Source organism: Hippopotamus amphibius, chromosome 11 (assembly GCF_030028045.1).
Source record: "Hippopotamus amphibius kiboko isolate mHipAmp2 chromosome 11, mHipAmp2.hap2, whole genome shotgun sequence".
NCBI lineage: Eukaryota > Metazoa > Chordata > Mammalia > Artiodactyla > Hippopotamidae > Hippopotamus > Hippopotamus amphibius.
The window spans coordinates 42,775,417-42,795,505 of NC_080196.1; the positions used below are offsets into that span (position 1 = coordinate 42,775,417).

Below are 20,089 nucleotides of genomic sequence, written 5' to 3' on the forward strand. Positions count from 1 at the left end.
CAACGTAGGGAAAGGAGACAGCAGATCCAATAAATTAGACAAAATGAGAAAACAAAGAAACACCATGCAGGCAAAGGAGCAGGAGAAAAACCCACAAGACCAAAGAAATGAAGAGGAAATAGGAAAATTCCCTGAAAAAGAATTCAGAGTAATGATAGTAAAGATGATCCAAAATCTCGACAACAAAATACAGAAAATACAAGAAACAATTATAAGGACTCAGAAGAACTAAAAAGCAAACAAACAGTCATGGACAATAAAATAACCGAAATTAGAAATACTCTAGGTGGTATAAACAGCAGAAGAATGGAGGCAGAAGAATGAATAAGTGAGTTGGAAGATAGAATGGGGGAAATAACTGCCACAGAGCAGGAAAAAGAAAAAAGAATAAAAAGAATAGAAGACAGTCTCAGAGACCTCAGTGATAACATTAAGCACACCAACATTCGAATCATAGGCATCCCAGAAGAAGAAAAAAAGAAAGGGTCTGAGAAAATATCTGAAGAGCTTACAGTGGAAAACTTCCCCAACATGGGAAAGGAAATAATTAATCAAGTCCAAGAAGTGCAGAGAGTCCCATACAGAATAAACCCAAGGAGAAATACACCGAGGCACATATTAATCAAACTAACGACAATTAAACACAAAAGAAAAAATATTAAAAGCAGCAAGAGAAAAGCAACAAATAACATATAAGGGAAAACCCATAAGGATAACAGATGATCTTTTTGCAGAAACTCTGCAGGCCAGAAGGGAATGGCAGGATATATTGAAAGTCCTGAGAGAGAAAAACCTACAGCCAAGAATACTCTACCCAGCAAGAATCTCATTCAGATTCGATGGAGAAATCAAAAGCTTTACAGACAAGCAAAGGTTAAGAGAATTTAGCACCACCAAACCAGCCTTACAGCAATTGCTAAAGGAATTTTTCTAAGCAGGAAACACAAGAGAAAGAAAAGATTTACAGAAACAAACCCAAAACAATTAAGAAAATGGTAATAGGAACACACATGTCAATAATCACCTTAAATGTAAATGGATTAAATACTCCAAGCAAAAGACAAGGACTGGCTGAATGGATACAAAAACAAGACCCTTCTATATGCTGCCTACAAGAAACCCACTTCAGACCTAGGGACACATATAGACTGAAAGGAAAGGGATGGAAAAAGATTTTCCATACAAATGGAAGTCAAAAGAAAGCTGGAGTAGCAATACTCATATCAGACAAATTAGACTTTAAAGACTATTACAAGAGACAAGGAAGGACACTACATAATAATCAAGGGATCAATCCAAGAAGAACATATAACAATTGTAAATATCTACGCACCCAACATAGGAGCACCTCAATATGTAAGGCAAATGCTCACAGCCATAAAAGGGGAAATCGACAGTAACACAATAATAGTAGGAGACTTTAACACCCCACTTACATCAATGGACAGATCATCCAAACAGAAAATAAATAAGGACACACAAGCTTTAAATGACACATTAGACCATCGTGACTTAATTGATATTTATAGGACATTCCATCCAAAAACTACAGAATACACTTTCTTCTCAAGTGCACATGGAACATTCTCCAGGATAGATCACATCTTGGGTCACATATCAAGCCTTGGTAAATTCAAGAAAACTGAAATCATATCAAGCATGTTCTCTGACCACAACGCCATGAGACTAGATATCAGTTACAGGAAAAAAACTGTAAAAAATACAAACACATGGAGGCTAAACAATACGCTATTAAACAACCAAGAAATCACTAAAGAAATTAAAGAAGAAATCAAAGAATAGCTAGAAAGAAATGACAATGAAAACACAACAACCCTAAACCTATGGGATGTAGCAAAAGCAGTTCTAAAAGGGAAGTTTATAGCAACACAGTCCTACCTCAAGAAACAAGAAAAATATTGAAGAAACAACCTAAACTTACACCTAAAACAATAAGAGAAAGAAGGACAAAGAAACCCCAAAGTGAGCAGAAGGAAAGAAATTATTAAAGATCAGTTCAGAAATAAATGAAAAAGAAAGGAAGGAACCAATAGCAAAGATCAATGAAACTAAAAGCTGGTTCTTTGAGAAGATAAACAAAACTGATAAACCATCAGCCAGACTCATCAGGAAAAACAGGGAGAAGACACAAATCAGCAGAATAAGAAATGAAAAAGGCTAAGTAACAACTGACACCACAGAAATACAAAAGATCATGAGAGACTACTACAAGCATCTATATGCCAATAAAGTGGATCACCTGGAAGAAATGGATACATTCTTAGAAAAGGACAATCTTCCAAGACTGAACCAGGAAGAAATAGAAACTATGAACAGACCAGTCACAAGTACAGAAATTGAGACTGTGATTAAAAATCTCCCAACAAACAAAAGCCCAGGGCCAGATGGCTTCACAGGTGAATTCTATCAAACATTTAGAGAAGAGCTAACACCTATCCTTCTCAAACTCTTCCAAAATATAGCAGAAGGAGGAACATTCCCAAACTCATTCTATGAGGCCACCATCACCCTGATACCAAAACCAGGCAAAGATGTCACAGAAAAAGAAAATTACAGGTCAATATCACTGATGAATATAGATGCAAAAATCCTCAACAAAATACTAGCTAACAGACTGCAACAGCACATTAAAAAAATCATCCACCATGATCAAGTGGGGTTTATCCCTGGGATGCAAGGATTCTTCAATATACGCAAATCAATCAATGTGATACATCATATCAACAAATTGAAGGATAAAAACCATAAGATAATCTCAATAGATGCGGAAGAAGCTTTTGACAAAATTCAACATCCATTTATGATGAAAACTCTCCAGAAAATGGGCATAGAAGGAAATTACCTCAACATAATAAAAGCCATATATGAGAAACCAAAAGCCAACATCATTCTAAATGGGGAAAAACTGAAAGAATTCCCTCTAAGAATAGGAACAAGACAAGGGTGCTCACTCTCACCATTATTCAACATAGTTTTGGAAGTTTTAGCCACAGCAATCAGAGAAGAAAATGAAATAAAAGGAATCCACATTGGAAAAGAAGAAGTAAAATTGTCACTCTTTGCAGATGACATGATATTATACATAGAAAACCCTGAAGATTCTACCAGGAAACTGCTAGCACTAATTGATGAATTTAGTAAAGTAGCAGGATACAAAATTAATGTGCAGAAATCTCTTGCATTCCTATATACTAACAAACGAAAAAGCAGAAAGAGAAATTAAGGAAACTCTCCCATTTACCATTGCAACAAAAAGAATAAAATACCTAGGAATAAACCTGCCTAAGGAGGCAAAAGACAGGTATGCAGAAAACTGTAAGATACTGATGAAAGAAATCAAAGACGATACAAACAGATGGAGGGACATACCATGTTCTTGGATTGGAAGAATCAATACTGTGAAAATGACTGTACTACCCAAAGCAATTTACAGATTCAACGCAATCCCTATCAAATTACCAACGGCATCTTTCACAGAACTAGAACAAGAAATCTTACGATTTGTGTGGAAATGCAAAAGACCCCAAATAGCCAAAGCAATCTTGAGAAGGAAAGATGGAGTTGGTGGAATTGGACTTCCTGACTTCAAACTATACTACAAGGCCATAGTGATCAAGACAGTATGGTACTGGCACAAAAACAGAAAGGAAGATCGATGGAATGGAATAGAGAACCCAGAGGTAAACCCAAGCACACATGGGCACCTTATCTTTGACAAAGGAGGCAAGAATATACAATGGAAAAAAGACAGCCTCTTCAAGAAGTGGTGCTGGGAAAATTGGACAGCAACATGTAAAAGAATGAAATTAGAACACTTCCTAACACCATACACAAAAATAAACTCAAAATGGATTAAAGACCTACGTGTAAGGACAGACACTATAAAACTCCTAAAGGAAAACATAGGCAGAACACTCTATGACATACCTCAAAGCAAGATCCTTTTTGACCCACCTCCTAGGATAATGGAAATAAAATCAAGAATAAACAAATGGGACCTAAAGAAACTTAAAAGCTTTTGCATAGCAAAGGAAACCATAAACAAGACAAGAAGACAATCCTCAGAAGGGGAGAAAATACTTGCCAACAAAGTAACGGACAAAGGATTAATGTCCAAAACATACAAGCAGCTCATGCAGCTTAATACCAAAAAACCAAATAACCCAATCCACAAATGAGTGGAAGACCTAAATAGACAGTTCCTCAAAGAGGACATACAGATGGCCAACAAACACATGAAAAGATGCTCACCATCACTAATCATCAGAGAAATGCAAGTCAAAGCCACAATGAGGTATCACCTCACACCGGTCAGAATGGCCATCATCAAAAAATCTAGAAACAATAAATGTTGGAGAGGGTGTGGAGAAAAGGGAACTCTCCTGCACTGTTGGTGGGAATGTAAGTTGGTACAGCCACTATGGAAAACAGCTTGGAGGTTCCTTAAAAAACTAAAAATAGGGACTTCCTAGGTGGCGCAGTGGTAAAGAATCCGCCTGCCAATGCAGGGGACATGGGTTCGAGCCCTGCCCTGGGAAGATTCCACATGCCATGGAGCAACTAAACCCGTGTGCCACAACTATTGAGCCTGTGCTCTAGAGCTCGTGAGGTACAACTACTGAGCTCATGTGCTACAACTATTGAAGCCCACGCACCTAGGGCCCATGCTCCACAACAAGAGAAGCCACTACAATGAGGAGCCTGTGCACCACAATGAAGAGTAGCCCCCGCTTGCAGCAACTAGAGACAGCCTGTGTGCAGCAATGAAGACCCAATGCAGCCAATAAATAAATAAAATTAATTAATTAATTAAAAAATAAAGTCTACATAATAAAATATTTAAGGAAAAAGAAAAACAAAACTAAAAATAAAACTACCATATGATCCAGTAATCCCACTACTGGGCATATACCCAGAGAAAACCATAATCCAAAAAGAAACATGTACCATAATGTTCACTGCAGCACTATTTACAATAGCCAGGACAGGGAAGCAACCTAAATGCCCATCGACAGATGAATGGATAAAGAAGATGTGGCACATATATACAATGGAATATTACTCAGCCATAAAAAGGAATGGAATGGAGCCATATGTAATGAGGTGGATAGACCTAGGATCTGTCATACAGACTGAAGTAAGCCAGAAAGAGAAAAATAAATACTGTATGCTAACTCATACAAATGGAATCTTAAAAAAAAAAAAAAATGGTACTGATGAACCCAGTGACAGGGCAAGAATAAGGATGTAGATGCAGAGAATGGACTGGAGGACACGGGGCTGGGGGGATGGGGAAGAAGGGGAAGCTGGGACGAAGTGAGAGAGGAGCATAGACATATATACACTACCAACTGTAAAATAGATAGCTAGTGGGACGTTGCTGTATAACAAAGGGAGATCAACTCGATGATGGGTGATGCCTTAGAGGGCCAGGACAGGGAGGGTGGGAGGGAGTCGCAGGAGGGAGGGGATATGGGGATACATGTATAAATACAGCTGATTCACTTTGGTGTACCTCAAAAGCTGGTACAAGAGTGTAAAGCGATTATATTCCAATAAAGAGCTTAAAAAAAAAAAACATCATCAGACCAAGGGGGCAGACCAAGGTAAAAGGTCAGGGTGAGGCCAAGTTAGGTCAGCATCAGGGGTTAGTGTGTGGTTTGGGTAGGGTCAGGGGTCAGGGTGAAGCTGCCCTGGGGAGTCAGAGGTCAGAAGTCGGGCATCACCTTGTCATAGGGGATCTGAAGCAGGTCCAGCATGACCTTGTGGGCATCCATGTTCTTGAGCAGCCGTTGCTGCTTCTTCCTCATCTGCTCCCCGACGCCGCACATCTTGTTCAGCCGCTCCAGGATCTGGGGGACGGGAGGGTGAGCCCAGGGCCTCTTCCCACTTCCTCAAGCTTCCCCTCTGCCTGACCCACCCCTCAGCCAACCACAGCCAAGCCCCGGCTCACACCATGGGCAGGAAGAGGGAAGAAGGACACAGTCACTGAATCAGGTCATGGCAACAAGGCAGTGAAGCACTAGAAGCCCAGTTCCACCCATCAAAGCCAATAGGACAATATGACTGTGAAATGGAATTTCATTAAATTCCTTCAGCTTTAAAATAATTCCATCTGGACCTTGGCAGAGTTGTTCTTAACACTCAGGGAAAGCTGGAGGATATCTCGCAAGCTGGCAGGGAGCAGGAGGTGGAAGAGACCAGCCCGCAGGCCCACTCCCGAGGACCCGGCCACTCACGCCCTTGACGATCTGGTAGTTCTCGCTGCTCTTCTCCCCAGGCGGGTGCAGAAAGCCCTCCTCATCCGTGGGCCGCTGGGGGCACAGGGGAGCGGGGTCAGCCAGGCCCAGCCTTCGCAGGGGGCCCTGGCCCAGCCCCGGCACCCCGCGCACCTCCTTCTTGTCTTTGGCAGCGCCTGCCTCCACCTCCTCGCCCTTGCCACTGCCCTTCTTGTCCACCCACAGCTCTGACTTCTCCACCATGGTCCGCAGCCGATCCAGCTCCGACTTGATCACCTTGTAGTTCTCCACGTCCTGGGCTGAGATCAGCAGCTGTACCTGAAGGTCGGGCACAGGACTGCCTGGTGAGACAGGCATCCCCAGGTCCACTGCCTTGTAAAGACTCCCGGCACCTGCCCTGTCCTGGCCTCTCTGCTCCTGGCATCTCCACTCCATCACTGCTCCTCTCCACCAAGCCACATCCTACTTGGTGTTTATGGCTCTGCTCTAAGTCCACTGCCTCCAGGAAGCCTTCCCTGATGGCCACAGACTTCCCTGCACCCCTAGTCGTGAGCTGCATCATCACCTGGCTTCAGTTACTCACTGACACGTGTCACGTGCTCCTGTGGCCTGTCACTTGCTCACACAAAACCCGAACAGGGCAGGGCAAAGCATACCGACATCAGTGAATGCTGGGACCCAAACCCTGACTCCGTCTCCACTTTACCCGCTCTGGGTCAGTGGGTAAGGGAGGAAAGCTAAAGCTCCCTGGGCCTCAATTTCTCCCACCTGTAAAATGAGAATGAGAGTAGAAACCATGCTGTCAGGGCTGCTTGGAGAATTCCATCCATGCAAGCCCAGCGCTCCGCGCCTGGTACACAGCACTCATTCGTTACGTGCCAGTCCCCTCTCACACGGAGCTGTCGAGACCGCGTGACATGGCAGTGACAAAGCCAGTCCCCTTGGTGAGGGCTGACTGCATGCCAGGTGTGATGCGAAGCACTTAGCAAAGGCATACATAACAGAGTCTGCAACCTGTAAAGTGCTGTCCGCCTCATAAGGTATGACAGGCCTGGAGCCAGGCTGAGAGGAGATCAAGGTGGCCGAGACGTGGCTGTCACCTTTAAGGAGCTCAGCAAGGCCAAATACCCCAGCGATGCATCTCGCGCGGCCCCCGGGCTGTGAGCTGCTCCATCGTTGTCTCCCGCCCAGTGCCCAGTGGGCCTGCCTGCCGCGTGCCCTCTGGCTCCTGGGAAGCCCCCTCAGGCCTTCCTCCCCCCTCCCCAAGGGCCCGGTGCTCCGGCAGAGGAGGCCGCACCTGCTTGAAGGTGTGCATGGCCTCCTGGCGCTGGCTGAAGTGCTTGAAGAGCAGCTGCAAGGCCCCCGAGACCAGGGGCGCGTAGTCGTGCATGGTGAGGTGGGTGAGCACGCGCAGAAGCACACGGCCGCCCTCGTCGTCCACCTCCAGCATGCTGCTCGTCTTCCTGCGGGGCGGTGATGGGCCACAGTCGCCACCTCCCCGCGGCCCAGGGCACAAGCAGGCTCCCCACCACCCACTGGACAGCCTCGTGCCCCGTGTCACGCTGGCTGAAAACACTGACATTCCCTCCCCACTTTGCAAACAGCCGCCACCCTGAGCCACCCCCAGGGATCCCCGTGTCCCCGGAGGTCCCACATGTCGCCCCTCGATTAAGCAGCTGAGGCAGGGACTCTTCACAGGGGACCCACTGACACCCCCACGGGATTCATGGCTAGAGGCTGGGGCCGTGAACAGAGGTGGGGGGAGAGCTCTGTCTTTGTTTTCATCAACCTCTTACCAAAATGTAGTGTTTCTTTCAGTGAGAAAAAATTAGCAGTACCTATGACTTTGTCACCAATAAAAAATCACAGATATTTTCCCATCACCTCAGAGTTGCTGCAGAAATTGCAAAATATTGTTTACATTCATCAAAGTAATGGTGCTAATTACAGCCCCGGCACGGATTGTTATTTAATGTGTTTAATAAAGAGGCACATATATAACTGTCACTTCAAATTTGTTTTCTTCAATATTTTGATAACTGCATCTCAGTACCATTGGTTTCCTTTGTAATTTATGTGCACTATTTTATGAATTTAAAAACGCCATTCTGGGCATTCCCTGGCAGTCCAGTGGTTAGGACTTGGCGCCTTCACTGCCATGGGCCCGGGTTCAATCCCTGGTCAGGGAACTAGGATCCCGCGAGCCACAAGGCGCAGCCAAAAATAAAAAATAAAAATAAATAAAAATGCCATTCTGAGAAGGGAGCCAAAGCCTTCACCAGATGCCAAGGGCATGACACAGAAACAGTTAAGAGCCCTCAACGCCCGGGGTGACCCCCCACCCCCGATCCAGACCTCTGAAGAGCAGGCTGCCCTCCCTGCTGTGGGACACTAGAACATCCCTCCAGCTACCTGGCCCAAGTCCTGACACACAAACAAAGGTACAACTGCCCTAAATGGAAGCAGAGGGATGACCAGGATGACACTGGGGCCCAAATGGCCCCACTCCCACTGGGCCTGGGCAGACAAGGGAGGGTCAGAGCACAACGCCGGGGGCACCCCCGCCCAGAGCCTGGTAAGGGTCTGCAGGAAGATTAACCGAGGACTGAGGGGTCTCAAGCCTGTATTGGCATCACCCACCCAACCCCACCCACAACCCCCCGCTTCAACCCTGGCCTCACCCCACTCCAAACATGGCCTCTGCCTGCTCCCCGATGCGGTCCAGGTTCATGTTGGCAGCTGTGGGGAGCAAGAGGGGGCAGATGGAGGCAGCCGGCTGGTCCATATGCAGGAAAGATGGGGTGCACAAGGGAGAGGGAGCAGGGAGACACCCAAACCACCCCCTTCCCCACACTGGCTGGGTGGCAGCCCTCTGCCTGCCTCTTCTAGGGGTGGAGGTGGAACCAACCAGGGCAGGGACCAGAGCAGCCCCACTGCCCGGCAGGGGTGAGCAGAGTTCTGGGCTGGTGGTGCTGGTCTGGCTCAGCCTCTGACCGACGGTGGCCGTGGGCAAGTCCCTGCCCCTCTACGGGCCTCAGTTTCCCCATTTGGAAAATGGAGGGTATGACCCCTGCCCTGCAGCCTCACTGGGGCAATTAAATGAGACCGTGGAGAGGAAAGGCCCCTGCAGACTGGAGAACAGGGGCAGCGCTGGGGAGATGGCCCGAGGTGACCGCGGCCACAGCCCACGGCTGTGTACCCCCGGGCAAGCCACACAGCCTTGGCCTGAAGTTGGGGTGAAGGGAGGGGTGGGGGCTCACTCGTGGAGTCAAAGGCAGGGGCTGTGCCATCAGCCCCGCTGTCCTGCATGGGAAACACCTCCACAAACTCCTTCTTGAAGACAGACAGCAGGTAGGAGATGCGATAATCCAGGCGGACATTGAGGATGAACTGGAGAAGGGGAAGAGGGTGAAGTGAGGACCAGTCTGAAGTCAGGAGGCCAATCTTGCTCTAGGACGAGGGAGGGGTGGGACTTCCCTGGTGGTCCAGTGGCTAAGACTCCATGCCCCCAGGGCAGGAGATCCCTGGTCAGGGAACTAGATCCCACATGCATGCCCCAACTAAGAGTTCACATGCCACAACTAAGGAATCCGCCTGCCATAACTAAGACCCGGTGCAACCAAATTAATTAATTAATTAATTAATTAAAAAAAAAAGAGTGAGGGGCCATCCCAAATGAGCTCCAGCATTCAGGAGGCCCAGCACAGATGTTCGGGACCCTATGGGACATCACAAACAACAACATCAAGACTCCTCTCCCCAGGGAATGCAAGCTGGTGCAACCACTGTGGAAAACAGTATGGAAAGTTCCTCAGAAAACTAAAAATAAAGTTGCCATATGATCCAGCAGTCCCACTCCTGGGGATGTATCTGGACAAAACCATAATTCAAAAAAATACATGCAGCCCTATGTTCACAGCAGCACTATTCACAATAGCCAAGACATGGAAACAACCCACATGTCTATCGACAGATGAATGGATAACAACGATGTTATACAATAGAATATTACTCAGCCATTAAAAAGAACGAAATAATGCCATCTGCAGCAACATGGATGGACCTAGAGATTATCATACTAAGTCAGACAGAGAATGACAAATACCATAAGAAATCACTGATATGTGGAATCTAAAACACAACACAAATGACCGTAACTACAAAACAGAAACACACCCCCAGACACAAAGAACACACTTGCAATTGCCAAGGGAGAGGGGGTGGCGGAGGGAAGGATTGGGAGTTTGGCATGAGCAGATGCAAACTATTGTATATAAGATGGATAAACAACAAGGTCCTACTGCAGAGCACAGGGAATTATACTCAATATCCTGAGATAAACCATAATGAAAAGAATATGAAAAAGAATGTGTATATATGCATAACCGAACCACTTGCTATACAGCAGAAATTTTACACGTTTCAAATCAACTACACTTCAATAAAATAAAGACTCCTCTCCCCAGGGAGGTCCAGGGTGCCCTTTCCCCAGCTCCTGTCCCAGTGATGGGGGACAGTGCCTCTTCTCAGACGAGGCAGAGACCCCTCTCTCCCAGCCCACTCAGCCCCTCTCCCCCAGGCTAGACGCTGACAGGGATGGGAAGGCAGCTCCCCAGGTCCAAAGGCCCACTCTCGTCCTCCTATCCTGCTCTGCTGAACAGACCCTGGGGTTCCTGGGAGCAGGAGGGAACCAAGGACTATGAGGGAGCAGGAGAGGCCACTGAGGGGTAGGGGGTGAGGACACCGGGTTTGCAGACACCCTTGACTGGCCTCTACCCTCTGTCCTCATGGGGCACAGAGCCACTGGCCATACCCAGGACTCAGATCTGAAAGCCCCCAGCCCTCAGAATGAGTCAGAAGCCCCCTCTTCTGACTCCCCTAAACAGACCCTGCCCAGACTGGGTCCCCAGGGAGGTCACTGCATTAGCCTTTCCACCCTCTGGTGGCAGCACAGCAAAAGCAAGGGTCTTTCTCCCTCCTCAGGACCCTATAAGCCCCTTCCTCAGTGCTGCTGGGGAGTCTCAGACCCGGAAGGCTGTGTCCACCCCCCAGGAAATGGGCTCTCAAGTGTCTAGCTCTGCTTCAAAATCTGTGTGACTGCAGGAAAGCCCCCTTCCCCCTTTCCCTTCACTCATCTGTACAAGGAGGGACAGTGCACCGCAGAACTACCGGGAGGCTTGTCACCACACGGAGCCTGGACCCCGCCTCCCTCGTCTCTGACCCGACACTTCCAAGTTCCCAGCGGAGGCTGACGCTGCCGGCTGGAGGGTCACACGGTGAGAACCGCTGGGCTGGACGGCTCATCGTGGAGCCCCCTGCACCAGACAGTACGATCTGAGGGGGTTCACTCACCAGTCTCCTCATACCTGCCCCCATCTCCTGTCCTCTTCCCAACACCTCCCGCCACGCTCCTGGCCCGGTCACCTGCAAGATTTCCAGGATCTTCAGTTTGGTCTCCATCACCACAATGTCCTCATTCTCCTCAAACTTGCTTCTGTCCAGCGGCTCAGGGGCACCGGCAACAGCGGGCAGGCTGGGGGCGCCAAAGATAGACTGCTTGCGGTTCAGCACCATGGTGGACATCATGTGTCCCACGCCCTGGATGGAGCGCCGCACATTCTTGCCTGCAGAGTGGGGAGTGGGAGGCAGTCACCGAGGGCACACCGCAGGGGCACCTGGTCTGACTCTATCTGTCAGCTGCAGGGCAAAGCCACCCTAAGAAAGGGGCAGAGCTAAACCAGGAAGACTTCCTGGGGGAGGTGAGCTTTCAGCCAAATCTGCGAAAAGAAGGGAGGGCCAGGGCCAAGGTGAACTATGTGGGGAGATCAGTGAGAATTCTCATGTGGGAGATCACCAAGCTGCTACAGAACATGGGGGCCTGAGAGGACACTGTGTGGAAAGCACTAAAAGCCAGCGGTCAGTCTCCAGGCACTTTTCGTTTAGATGAATTTATGCCACCGGAGGGCTGTTTCCTCTCAGACGGTTGTTAATTGACAGCGGGGTGTGTCCCCTCATCTGACTGGGAGCTCCCCAGGCAGGGCCTCAGTATCTCCCTCAAGACCTGTGTAGGAAAGCAGCTTGCCCAGACCCCAGGGTCTCCACAGCGCCTGAGCAGGGGGCCTCTCTCGCACAGCCAAGGCTGGAGGAGACTGGGGCCCAAGACCTCCCTGGCAGCGGAGCCAGGAGGCAGGATGCACAGGAGAGTTGATGGGAGAGGACTTCTGTTGCTAAGAGACTGAGGAACGCGAGGGTGGGTGGCAGATGGCCCGGGCTGAGCAAAGCCTCACCGCCTGGGTCCTCGTAGGCCTGCAGCATGGCCGGGGGGCCCTGCACGCAGTCAATGATGCCCAGCAAAGTGCGTGTGAGCCGCAGCAGCTCGCTGAAGCTGTAGAAGCCAAAGTAGATGAGGTTGTGCGCCAGGCTGACCACCTGCGGAGAGGGGGCGGGGCCAAGGTGAGCAGGGAGCCGGGGCTAAAGCGTGATGGGCGTGGCCTCGTGACGGGCGCGGTCTTTGGGGCGGGGCCAGCTCGAGGAAGCCAGGCTCAGGGGGTATAGGGAGGGACAGATTCCTTGGGAAAGACCCTAGGATGTCAGGGCTGGGTGGACATGGAACCAAGGGTCCCAGACAAGAGCAGCCTGACCCCAGAGGATTACCGCAGAAGAGAAGCCTGCAGAGGAGGCTGCTGTGGGGAGGAGGGGGCAGAAATGCAGGAAGTGGGGGGGTGGCTCCCGGCGGGCGCCTGTGACCCAGCCCTGGGCTGATGCGGTGAGTTGATGGGGAGGGAGCCCTCTCTGGAGCGGCAGGAGAGAAGCCTCCTTCCCAGCGGTCTATGAGGTCTCCCTGCAGTGGCCGGGGCACTGAGAGAAGTGAGGTCGTGTATCCCACACCCCACCCACGGGGAGCGACGGAGACCCAGGGAGCGAGTAAGCCAGCACCCTGCTGAGCCCCAGCCCACCTCGAAGGTGAGCTTGTTCTTCTCCTCATTGGCAAAGGGCACAGCCTCGCTGACCACGTTGTTGAGGTAGTCCTCCACGAACTCCATGGTGCTGGCAAACTTGTTCTTCTTGTCGTCTCGGGAGGCGTTGAGGTTGGAATCATAGCTGGGGGTGGAGGAGGCGAGACGTGAGAGTCCCTGAGGTGCTCCCCGCTCCAGCCAGACCCTGCCCACCCTCCTCCACCCAGCTCACTCCTTGATGGTGATGGCCGTGGGGATCTCAGTCCAGAGGCGGGCGAACTTGACAGGCGTGACCAGCTCCTGGGGGTCGCGGTCCACATGCACATGCAGCATCAGGTGGCAGAAGGAGGCGCGCAGGTCAAAGGGCAGCATCTCATCTGCCATGCATAGGAAGATCAGGTCGATGCCCAGCTGCTGGGAGATCTCATCGATGGCCAGGTACTGCCGGTCCAGGCACATGCGGGCAAAGAGCTTCAGCTGGTACCTGCGGGGCAGGGAGGACACTGAGGATGTAGCAGGTGGGCTCATGAGGGCTGCTGGCACAGGCAAAAAGACTCAGGTTAAACCATGCACCAGCCACCACAACAGGACACAATTCTGAGCAAGACAGTGAATGGAAACACAGTCTGGGGTTAAGAATAATGGCAAATCTCCCCCTCCTTGCTAAGGAGGAAGGTGCTTCTGGCTCAGCCAGGAATAGGTCTTCATAGGTCCTCATGGATGGCGTAGCGAAAGGCTGGGAGGGGGAGGGGAGGAGAGTTCAGTAAGAGGAACCCTCCTTGGGCAGGGGGCTGAGGGCAAGACTGGGAGACAGAGGAGGGGACGGTGCGAGACCCAGGGGGAAGAGCTACAGAAATGAAGACTATAGGAAGCTTTATTTTGCACTGGGTCATGCCCTCTGCCTCCTCCTCGGAGCCCTGCATTACCTACCCCAGGCTCCAGGGCCAGGCAGCCTGGGTTTGGACCGTGGCTCCCCACTTAAGGCTGTGTCACCTTGGGCAAGCTCCTTTACCTCTCTGTGCCTGTCTCCCCAACTTTATAATGCAGGTAATAACAGTCCCTACTTCACAAGGTTGTCGTGAGGTTGAAACGAGCGATTGGGTGAAGTGTTTTGACCAGTGCCGGGGAGACAGTGAGCATTGATGGGTGTTATCTAGTATTCTTAGTTTTTAAATATGTACCTATGGAGACAGGTGTAGGTTTCTTTCAGCCCTCGTCACTGTGCTGAGCCTGGCCTCAAGCCACCCAAGGCTCCTCGGGCTGCCCAGTCACCCTTCCCTTAGCCTCCCTGGTGAAGGTGGAGGCAGGAGCCCCCTCAAAGCTGCTGGGGCTCGTCCTGGGGCAGGGCCTGGTCGAGACCCCCGGGAGGACCACGGCGCACCTGTAGTAGCTGAGCACGTTCTCATCATGGGCGTTGCCGGCCCGCGCCTCCTGGGCCAGCTGCCTGATGCTCTTCTCATGGTGTTCGTTGTTCTTGTCCGTCCAAATGAGCCACACTTCCTCCTCTGAGTACTCGATGCTCAAGTACTCGTGGGACTGAGCCATCTCCTTCACGGGCCGAAGCCTGCAGACCGAAAGAACCCATCACGGGGGTGGGGCCCAGAGCCCTCCCCAAGCACCCCCGGCCACACAGACCTCCCCTCCCAGATCTGGGCCAAGGGCCAGTCAGGCTCCCGGGATGCCTCCCCTGTGGGCCCACCTCCAGCTCGGGACCCCAGATGGACCATGAGCTTGTGGAAGGCAGGGACCTGGTCTCATTCTCCTCTGTGCCCCCATCCCCTCCCCCACACAGTGCCGGGCCCCGAGCTGGGCACACAGCAGGCACTGGGTATCTGCCTGCAGGTTCTACCCTGAACCCAGATTCAGCTCTAAGATGGCTGGGGGGGGCCGGGCAGGGTGGAGCCCTGGGGGGGCCGTGGGGCCGTGGGGGGGGGACCGTGCAGCCGGCTCACTCGGTCTGGATGAGGATGTCACTGTTTTTGGGGTCCAGCACACACTTGCAGATGAGCTCCTGGGTGACGGGGATGGCGATGTGGTTGGACACGCACAGGTCGGAGAGGTAGTCCAGGAACCTGGGGCGGTGACAGCAGAGGTGCGGTGAGCGGCTCAGAGGCAGCCCCCCAGCGGGGACAAAGCCCACCCTCCTTTTTCACCAGCTGGCAGCACCAGCTGCCTGGCACTTGGAGTTCACTGCTCCTGCTCCCTCCCCAAAGCCTGGGGGGGAGAGGGGTGGTGGAGGTAAAGGACTCCCGGATGCCCAGGAGGGACGACCCACATGTGTCACCCTGGGGCTAGATGGGAATCCAGGCGGGCAGAGGAAAGGAGGCACAAGGAAGGAGTGACATTCAAAATATTTAACTGGTTCAATGCAGGCAGTGACTCAGCCACTGGAGAAGGGTCTGGGAGCCTCCCACTGCACCAGAAGTCAACCCTCTTGTTGCTAGGTTGGGCCAAATTTGGGAGGGGAGCTAGGGAGGGACGTGTGGGGGCCAGGGCCTCAGAGAGGTGGCAGTTTATCAACCAGCGCAGAAGGATTTCAATCTTTAACAGCCAGCACTGGCGGCGTTCTTCCCTGGGCAGCAGTGGGAGCGGGGAGAGGGTGGGTACCGTGAGAGGGGAAGGGGGGGGCGGGGGCGGGGCCCACCTGGGCTCCCGGTTCTTCCGCACCAGGCTGACGAAGGTCTCCACCTCTGTCTTGGTGATGTGCTTCTCCAGCAGCTTGCGGTTGTTGTGCAGCAGGGCCGTGATGGTGTCTTCAGCTAGGATGTCGTAGCCAATCTGGGACTGCATCATCCCAAACTGCTTGGCGATGTGCTCCTGGGGAATATCCAGGCTGGGGGTCACAGGGAGCCCAGCTCGGCTCCAGAACCCTGCTCCCAGGCCCCCAGACAAGGACCCAACGCTGGTGGGGAACCCCAACCCTAGGAAGGTAAGGGGTCCAGGAGAGAACGGCATCCCCGGGCAGAGGGTAGGTTTATGTAATATAGTTGTTTAGCTCAAGGTCCACCTCCCTACCAGAGTGAAACCCCCACGAGGGAGGGACCCTGTCTGGTTTCAGGGCCCACTCATGATTGGTGGGGGCTGGTGAAAATGAAATAGGACTCTTCCCAGAAATAAACCCATACACCTACGGTCAATTAATCTTTGACAAAGGAGGCAAAAATATACAATGGGAAAAAGTCTCTTCAGCAAGTGGTGTTGGGAAAGTTGGACAGCCGCATGTAAATCAACGAAGTTAGAACACACCCTCTCACCGTACACAAAAATAAACTCGAAATGACTTAAAGACTTAAACATAAGGCATGACACCGTAAGACTCCTGAGAGAGATCATAGGCAAAACATTCTCTGACATGAATCATGCCAATATTTTCTTAGGTCAGTCTCCCAAGGCAAGAGAAATAAAAACAGAAATAAATAAATGGGACCTAATCAAACATACAAGCTTTGGCACAGCAAAGGAAACCATAAGCAAAACAAAAAGACAACTTACAGACTGGGAGAAAATATTTACAAACAATGCAACCGACAAGGGCTTAATTTCCAAAAGATACAAATACCTCATACAACTCAACAGCAACAAAAAACAAACAACCCAATCGAAAAGTGGGCAGAAGACCTAAATAGACATTTCTCCAAAGAAGACATACAGATGACCAATAGGCACATGAAAAGATGCTCAACATCACTAATTACTAGAGAAACAAATCAAAACTACAATGAGGTATATCACCTCACACCTGTTAGAAGGGGCATCATCAGAAAATCTACAAACGGCAAATGCTGGAGAGGGTGTGGAGAAAAGGGAACCCTCCTACACTGCTGGTGGGAATGTAAATTGGTGCAGCCACTGTGGAGAACAGTATGGAGGTTCCTCAGAAAACTAAAGATAGAATTACCATATGATCCAGCAATCCTACTCCTAGGCACATATCCAGACAAAACTATACTTCAAACGATACATTCACTTCTACCTTCACAGCCACAACATGGAAACAACCTAAATGTCCATCAACAGATGAACAGACAAAGAAGATGTGGTGTATATACATATATAATGTAATATTACTCAGCCATGAAAAAAGAACAAAATAATGCCATTTGCAGCAACATGGATGCAACTAGAGATTATCATACTAAGTGAAGTAAGTCAGAAAGAGCAAGACAAATGCCATTTGATATCACTTATATGTGGAACCTAAAATATGACACAAATGAAGTTTTATGAAACAGATTCACAGACATAGAGAACCGACTTGAGGTTGCCAAAAGGGAGGGGGGTGGGGGAGGGAAGGATTGGGAGTTTGGGGTTAGTAGATACAAACTATTATACGTAGGATGGATAAATAAGGTCCTACTGTACCGCATAGGGAACTATATTCAGTATCCTGAGATAAACCATAATGGAGAAAGAAAGAATGTCTATATATGCATAACTGAATCACTTTGCTGTACAGCAGAAATTCATACAACACTGTAAATCAACTATACTTCAATAAATAAATAAATGAGGTAATATTAAAAAAAAAGAAATAGCAGTACTCTTGTTCAAAAATTAAGAATTTCAAGACAGCCACAGCGGAGCGTTAAACCCAGCGTGAGTCCCCTCTAAGGAGGCGGCCAGGCTGTGCGCCACGAGGGCAGCCCTGCTATCTGGTTCCCTACGGCATCCTCGGGGCCTGAGACGGCACCTGGCACACCGTGAGTGCACCTCGGAACACGTGCCAAGTGAAGGAGCGCAGGTGTGAGGAGGGAGCGAGCCGGCCAGCAGGTGAGGGGGCAGCAGGCCAGGGCGGTGGGCGGCCCACCTGGTTCTTGCGGTAGTCCTCCTGGGAGTGGCGCAGCACGCGGTAGCACAGGCGAAACATGTGCTGGTAGGGGGCGTTCTTCTGGTCTGACAGCTCCTCCAGCCGCACCAGGGGGCCCTCACCCCCCTTGTCACGGAACGGGGCCTTCAGAATGCCAAAGATCTGGGGGAGCAGGGAGAGTCAGGAGGGATCCGCACATCTGCCTGCACCCCTAACGGTCCCAGGAATCCTAAGCCCCAAACTGACCCTGCCTGGAAGCCACCCTGACATTAACCCTGAGCTGATTCTAACCTAGACCGGGACCCCAGCCTGCCCCTCACTCACTCCCCTCTCCTGGCTGGAACCCTGACACTGGCCTCAGCACGCCCCTCTCCAACGTGAATTCTAATCCCAACTCAGATCCTGGGCCTGGCTCAGCCTCTGGGGGAAGAGCTGAGGGTCACTGCAGCTCAGGGGTCTGAGGCTAAGAGAAAAGGCAGGCCAGGCCGGTGTGGCCAGAGCTCAAGAGACCAGACACAGGCCTGCCTTGTCCAAAAACAAGTTTAATGCAGGGATTGGTGTGGGTGAAAAACTGTTATAGAACAGAGACCAAAGAGCCAGAATCAAATGGAATGAGAAAATCTTAGTTAGATCCTGGTTCCAAAAAAAAAAGGGGGGGGAGGGGAGGTGTTTAAAAAGACATTTGGGGAAAGGTAGAGAAACTTGATATGGATGGGGTATTATTGCTAGTTTTTCTTAGGTGTGATAATAAGACTGATTATATAGAACAATGCTTTTATTCTTAGGAGCTGCATGCTGAAACATTTAGGGGTGAGGTGCACAGTCTTTTGAAGTGCGTGGATGGAAAGATGGATGTGGGGATGTAGGGTTACATAAAGCCAGGTTGGCAAAGTGGTAACAAGTGAATTCAGGCAGTGTTCACTGTACTATTCTTTCAATACTTTCTTGACATTTGAAAATTTTCATAATAAAAATTTAGAAAAAACATTTTTTTTAAAAGCACAGGCACACAACCTGATATCTGAGTGTAAATCCTGGCCCTGCTGCTTCCTAGCTGTGGACTCTCGGTCAAGTTACTCCAACCTCTGCTTGCCTCAGTTTCCTCACAGGTAAAATGGGGATAATGATTAACAAGACCTCCCCAGACTGGGAAGATCAAATGAGTTCATTCATGTAGGGCACTTAGGGCAGTGTCTGGTACGTGGTAAGAGCGCAGTAAATACTGTGGCTTTTTTTTTAAAGAGGTGATGAGATCAACCACACTCCCTTTCTTTAAAGAATAATTTTTTTAAAAATTTTTAAAAAGTGATGAGAAACATCAGGGAGACTGCAGCTCAGCTGGAGATGGGAAAAGGCAAGCTCACATTAAAAAGACATCCTGTTCCTGAAAAAAGAAAAAGAAAGAAAAAAAAGCAGGAGCGGATTTCCCTGGCGGTACAGTGGCCATGATTCCAATGCAAGGGGAGCAGGTTCGACCCCTGGTCAGGGAACTAAGCTCCCACACGCCTCGCAGCCAGAAAAAATCTTTTTTAAAAAGGTGTCCTGTTCCCTGGTCACGGGCCCTTCCCCGAGGCCCGCCCATCCCCCACATGTGTACACAGCCACCTGTTTGAGGATGTTCTGCTCCCTCATCAGCTTCTGCCGCTCCCGGTTGGGCTTGGTAACCATGATGTCCAGCACGTTCTGCCCGTTGTTGGGGACATCGCTGACAAAGAACACCAGGTCCTCCAGCAGCTGGATAACAAACCTTCACGAAGGGACACCAGGGGTGACGAGTGTGAGGTGCCGACCCTGGGCACCCTCCCAGGACCCCCCTCACATGCCCCCGGGGCAACCAGCCCTTCCCACATGCCGGCCCTGCTATCACAGCTCAGAGCCCATCATCGGCCTTCCATTGCTCTCCCAGCTTCACCCTGAACCGCTCTCCGAACACAGCCCTCGCCCCACCCACCCTGGATCCAAAGTGTCCTCTAGACAAAGAATCTCAGGATACTCTGATCTGGAAAGAACCAGCAGAGCACAGGTGGGGTGTCTGGTGTGAAGGGCTCTGCATCTCCATCCTGACT

At 50.3% G+C, this 20,089-nt stretch overlaps 1 protein-coding gene across 6 annotated transcripts in view; it reads right to left on the reverse strand.

Moving 5' to 3' along the window:
* The window catches only part of ITPR3 (inositol 1,4,5-trisphosphate receptor type 3), a 75,244-nt gene that overhangs the window by 20,883 nt on the left and 34,272 nt on the right, over nucleotides 1-20,089 (reverse strand). For 5 of the 6 annotated variants that reach the window (XM_057699915.1, XM_057699913.1, XM_057699917.1 and 2 more), the window contains 14 exons: nucleotides 19,629-19,770; nucleotides 18,024-18,185; nucleotides 15,861-16,033; nucleotides 15,169-15,288; nucleotides 14,598-14,780; nucleotides 13,449-13,700; nucleotides 13,217-13,361; nucleotides 12,548-12,689; nucleotides 11,685-11,884; nucleotides 9,521-9,650; nucleotides 8,942-8,999; nucleotides 7,558-7,723; nucleotides 6,261-6,578; nucleotides 5,748-5,873 (listed from right to left, as the gene is read on the reverse strand). In XM_057699915.1, the coding sequence (XP_057555898.1) occupies nucleotides 5,748-5,873; nucleotides 6,261-6,578; nucleotides 7,558-7,723; nucleotides 8,942-8,999; nucleotides 9,521-9,650; nucleotides 11,685-11,884; nucleotides 12,548-12,689; nucleotides 13,217-13,361; nucleotides 13,449-13,700; nucleotides 14,598-14,780; nucleotides 15,169-15,288; nucleotides 15,861-16,033; nucleotides 18,024-18,185; nucleotides 19,629-19,770 (2,317 nt within the window). The remainder of the gene's footprint in view (nucleotides 1-5,747; nucleotides 5,874-6,260; nucleotides 6,579-7,557; nucleotides 7,724-8,941; nucleotides 9,000-9,520; nucleotides 9,651-11,684; nucleotides 11,885-12,547; nucleotides 12,690-13,216; nucleotides 13,362-13,448; nucleotides 13,701-14,597; nucleotides 14,781-15,168; nucleotides 15,289-15,860; nucleotides 16,034-18,023; nucleotides 18,186-19,628; nucleotides 19,771-20,089) is intronic. The other variant, XM_057699914.1, reaches the window with a different exon arrangement.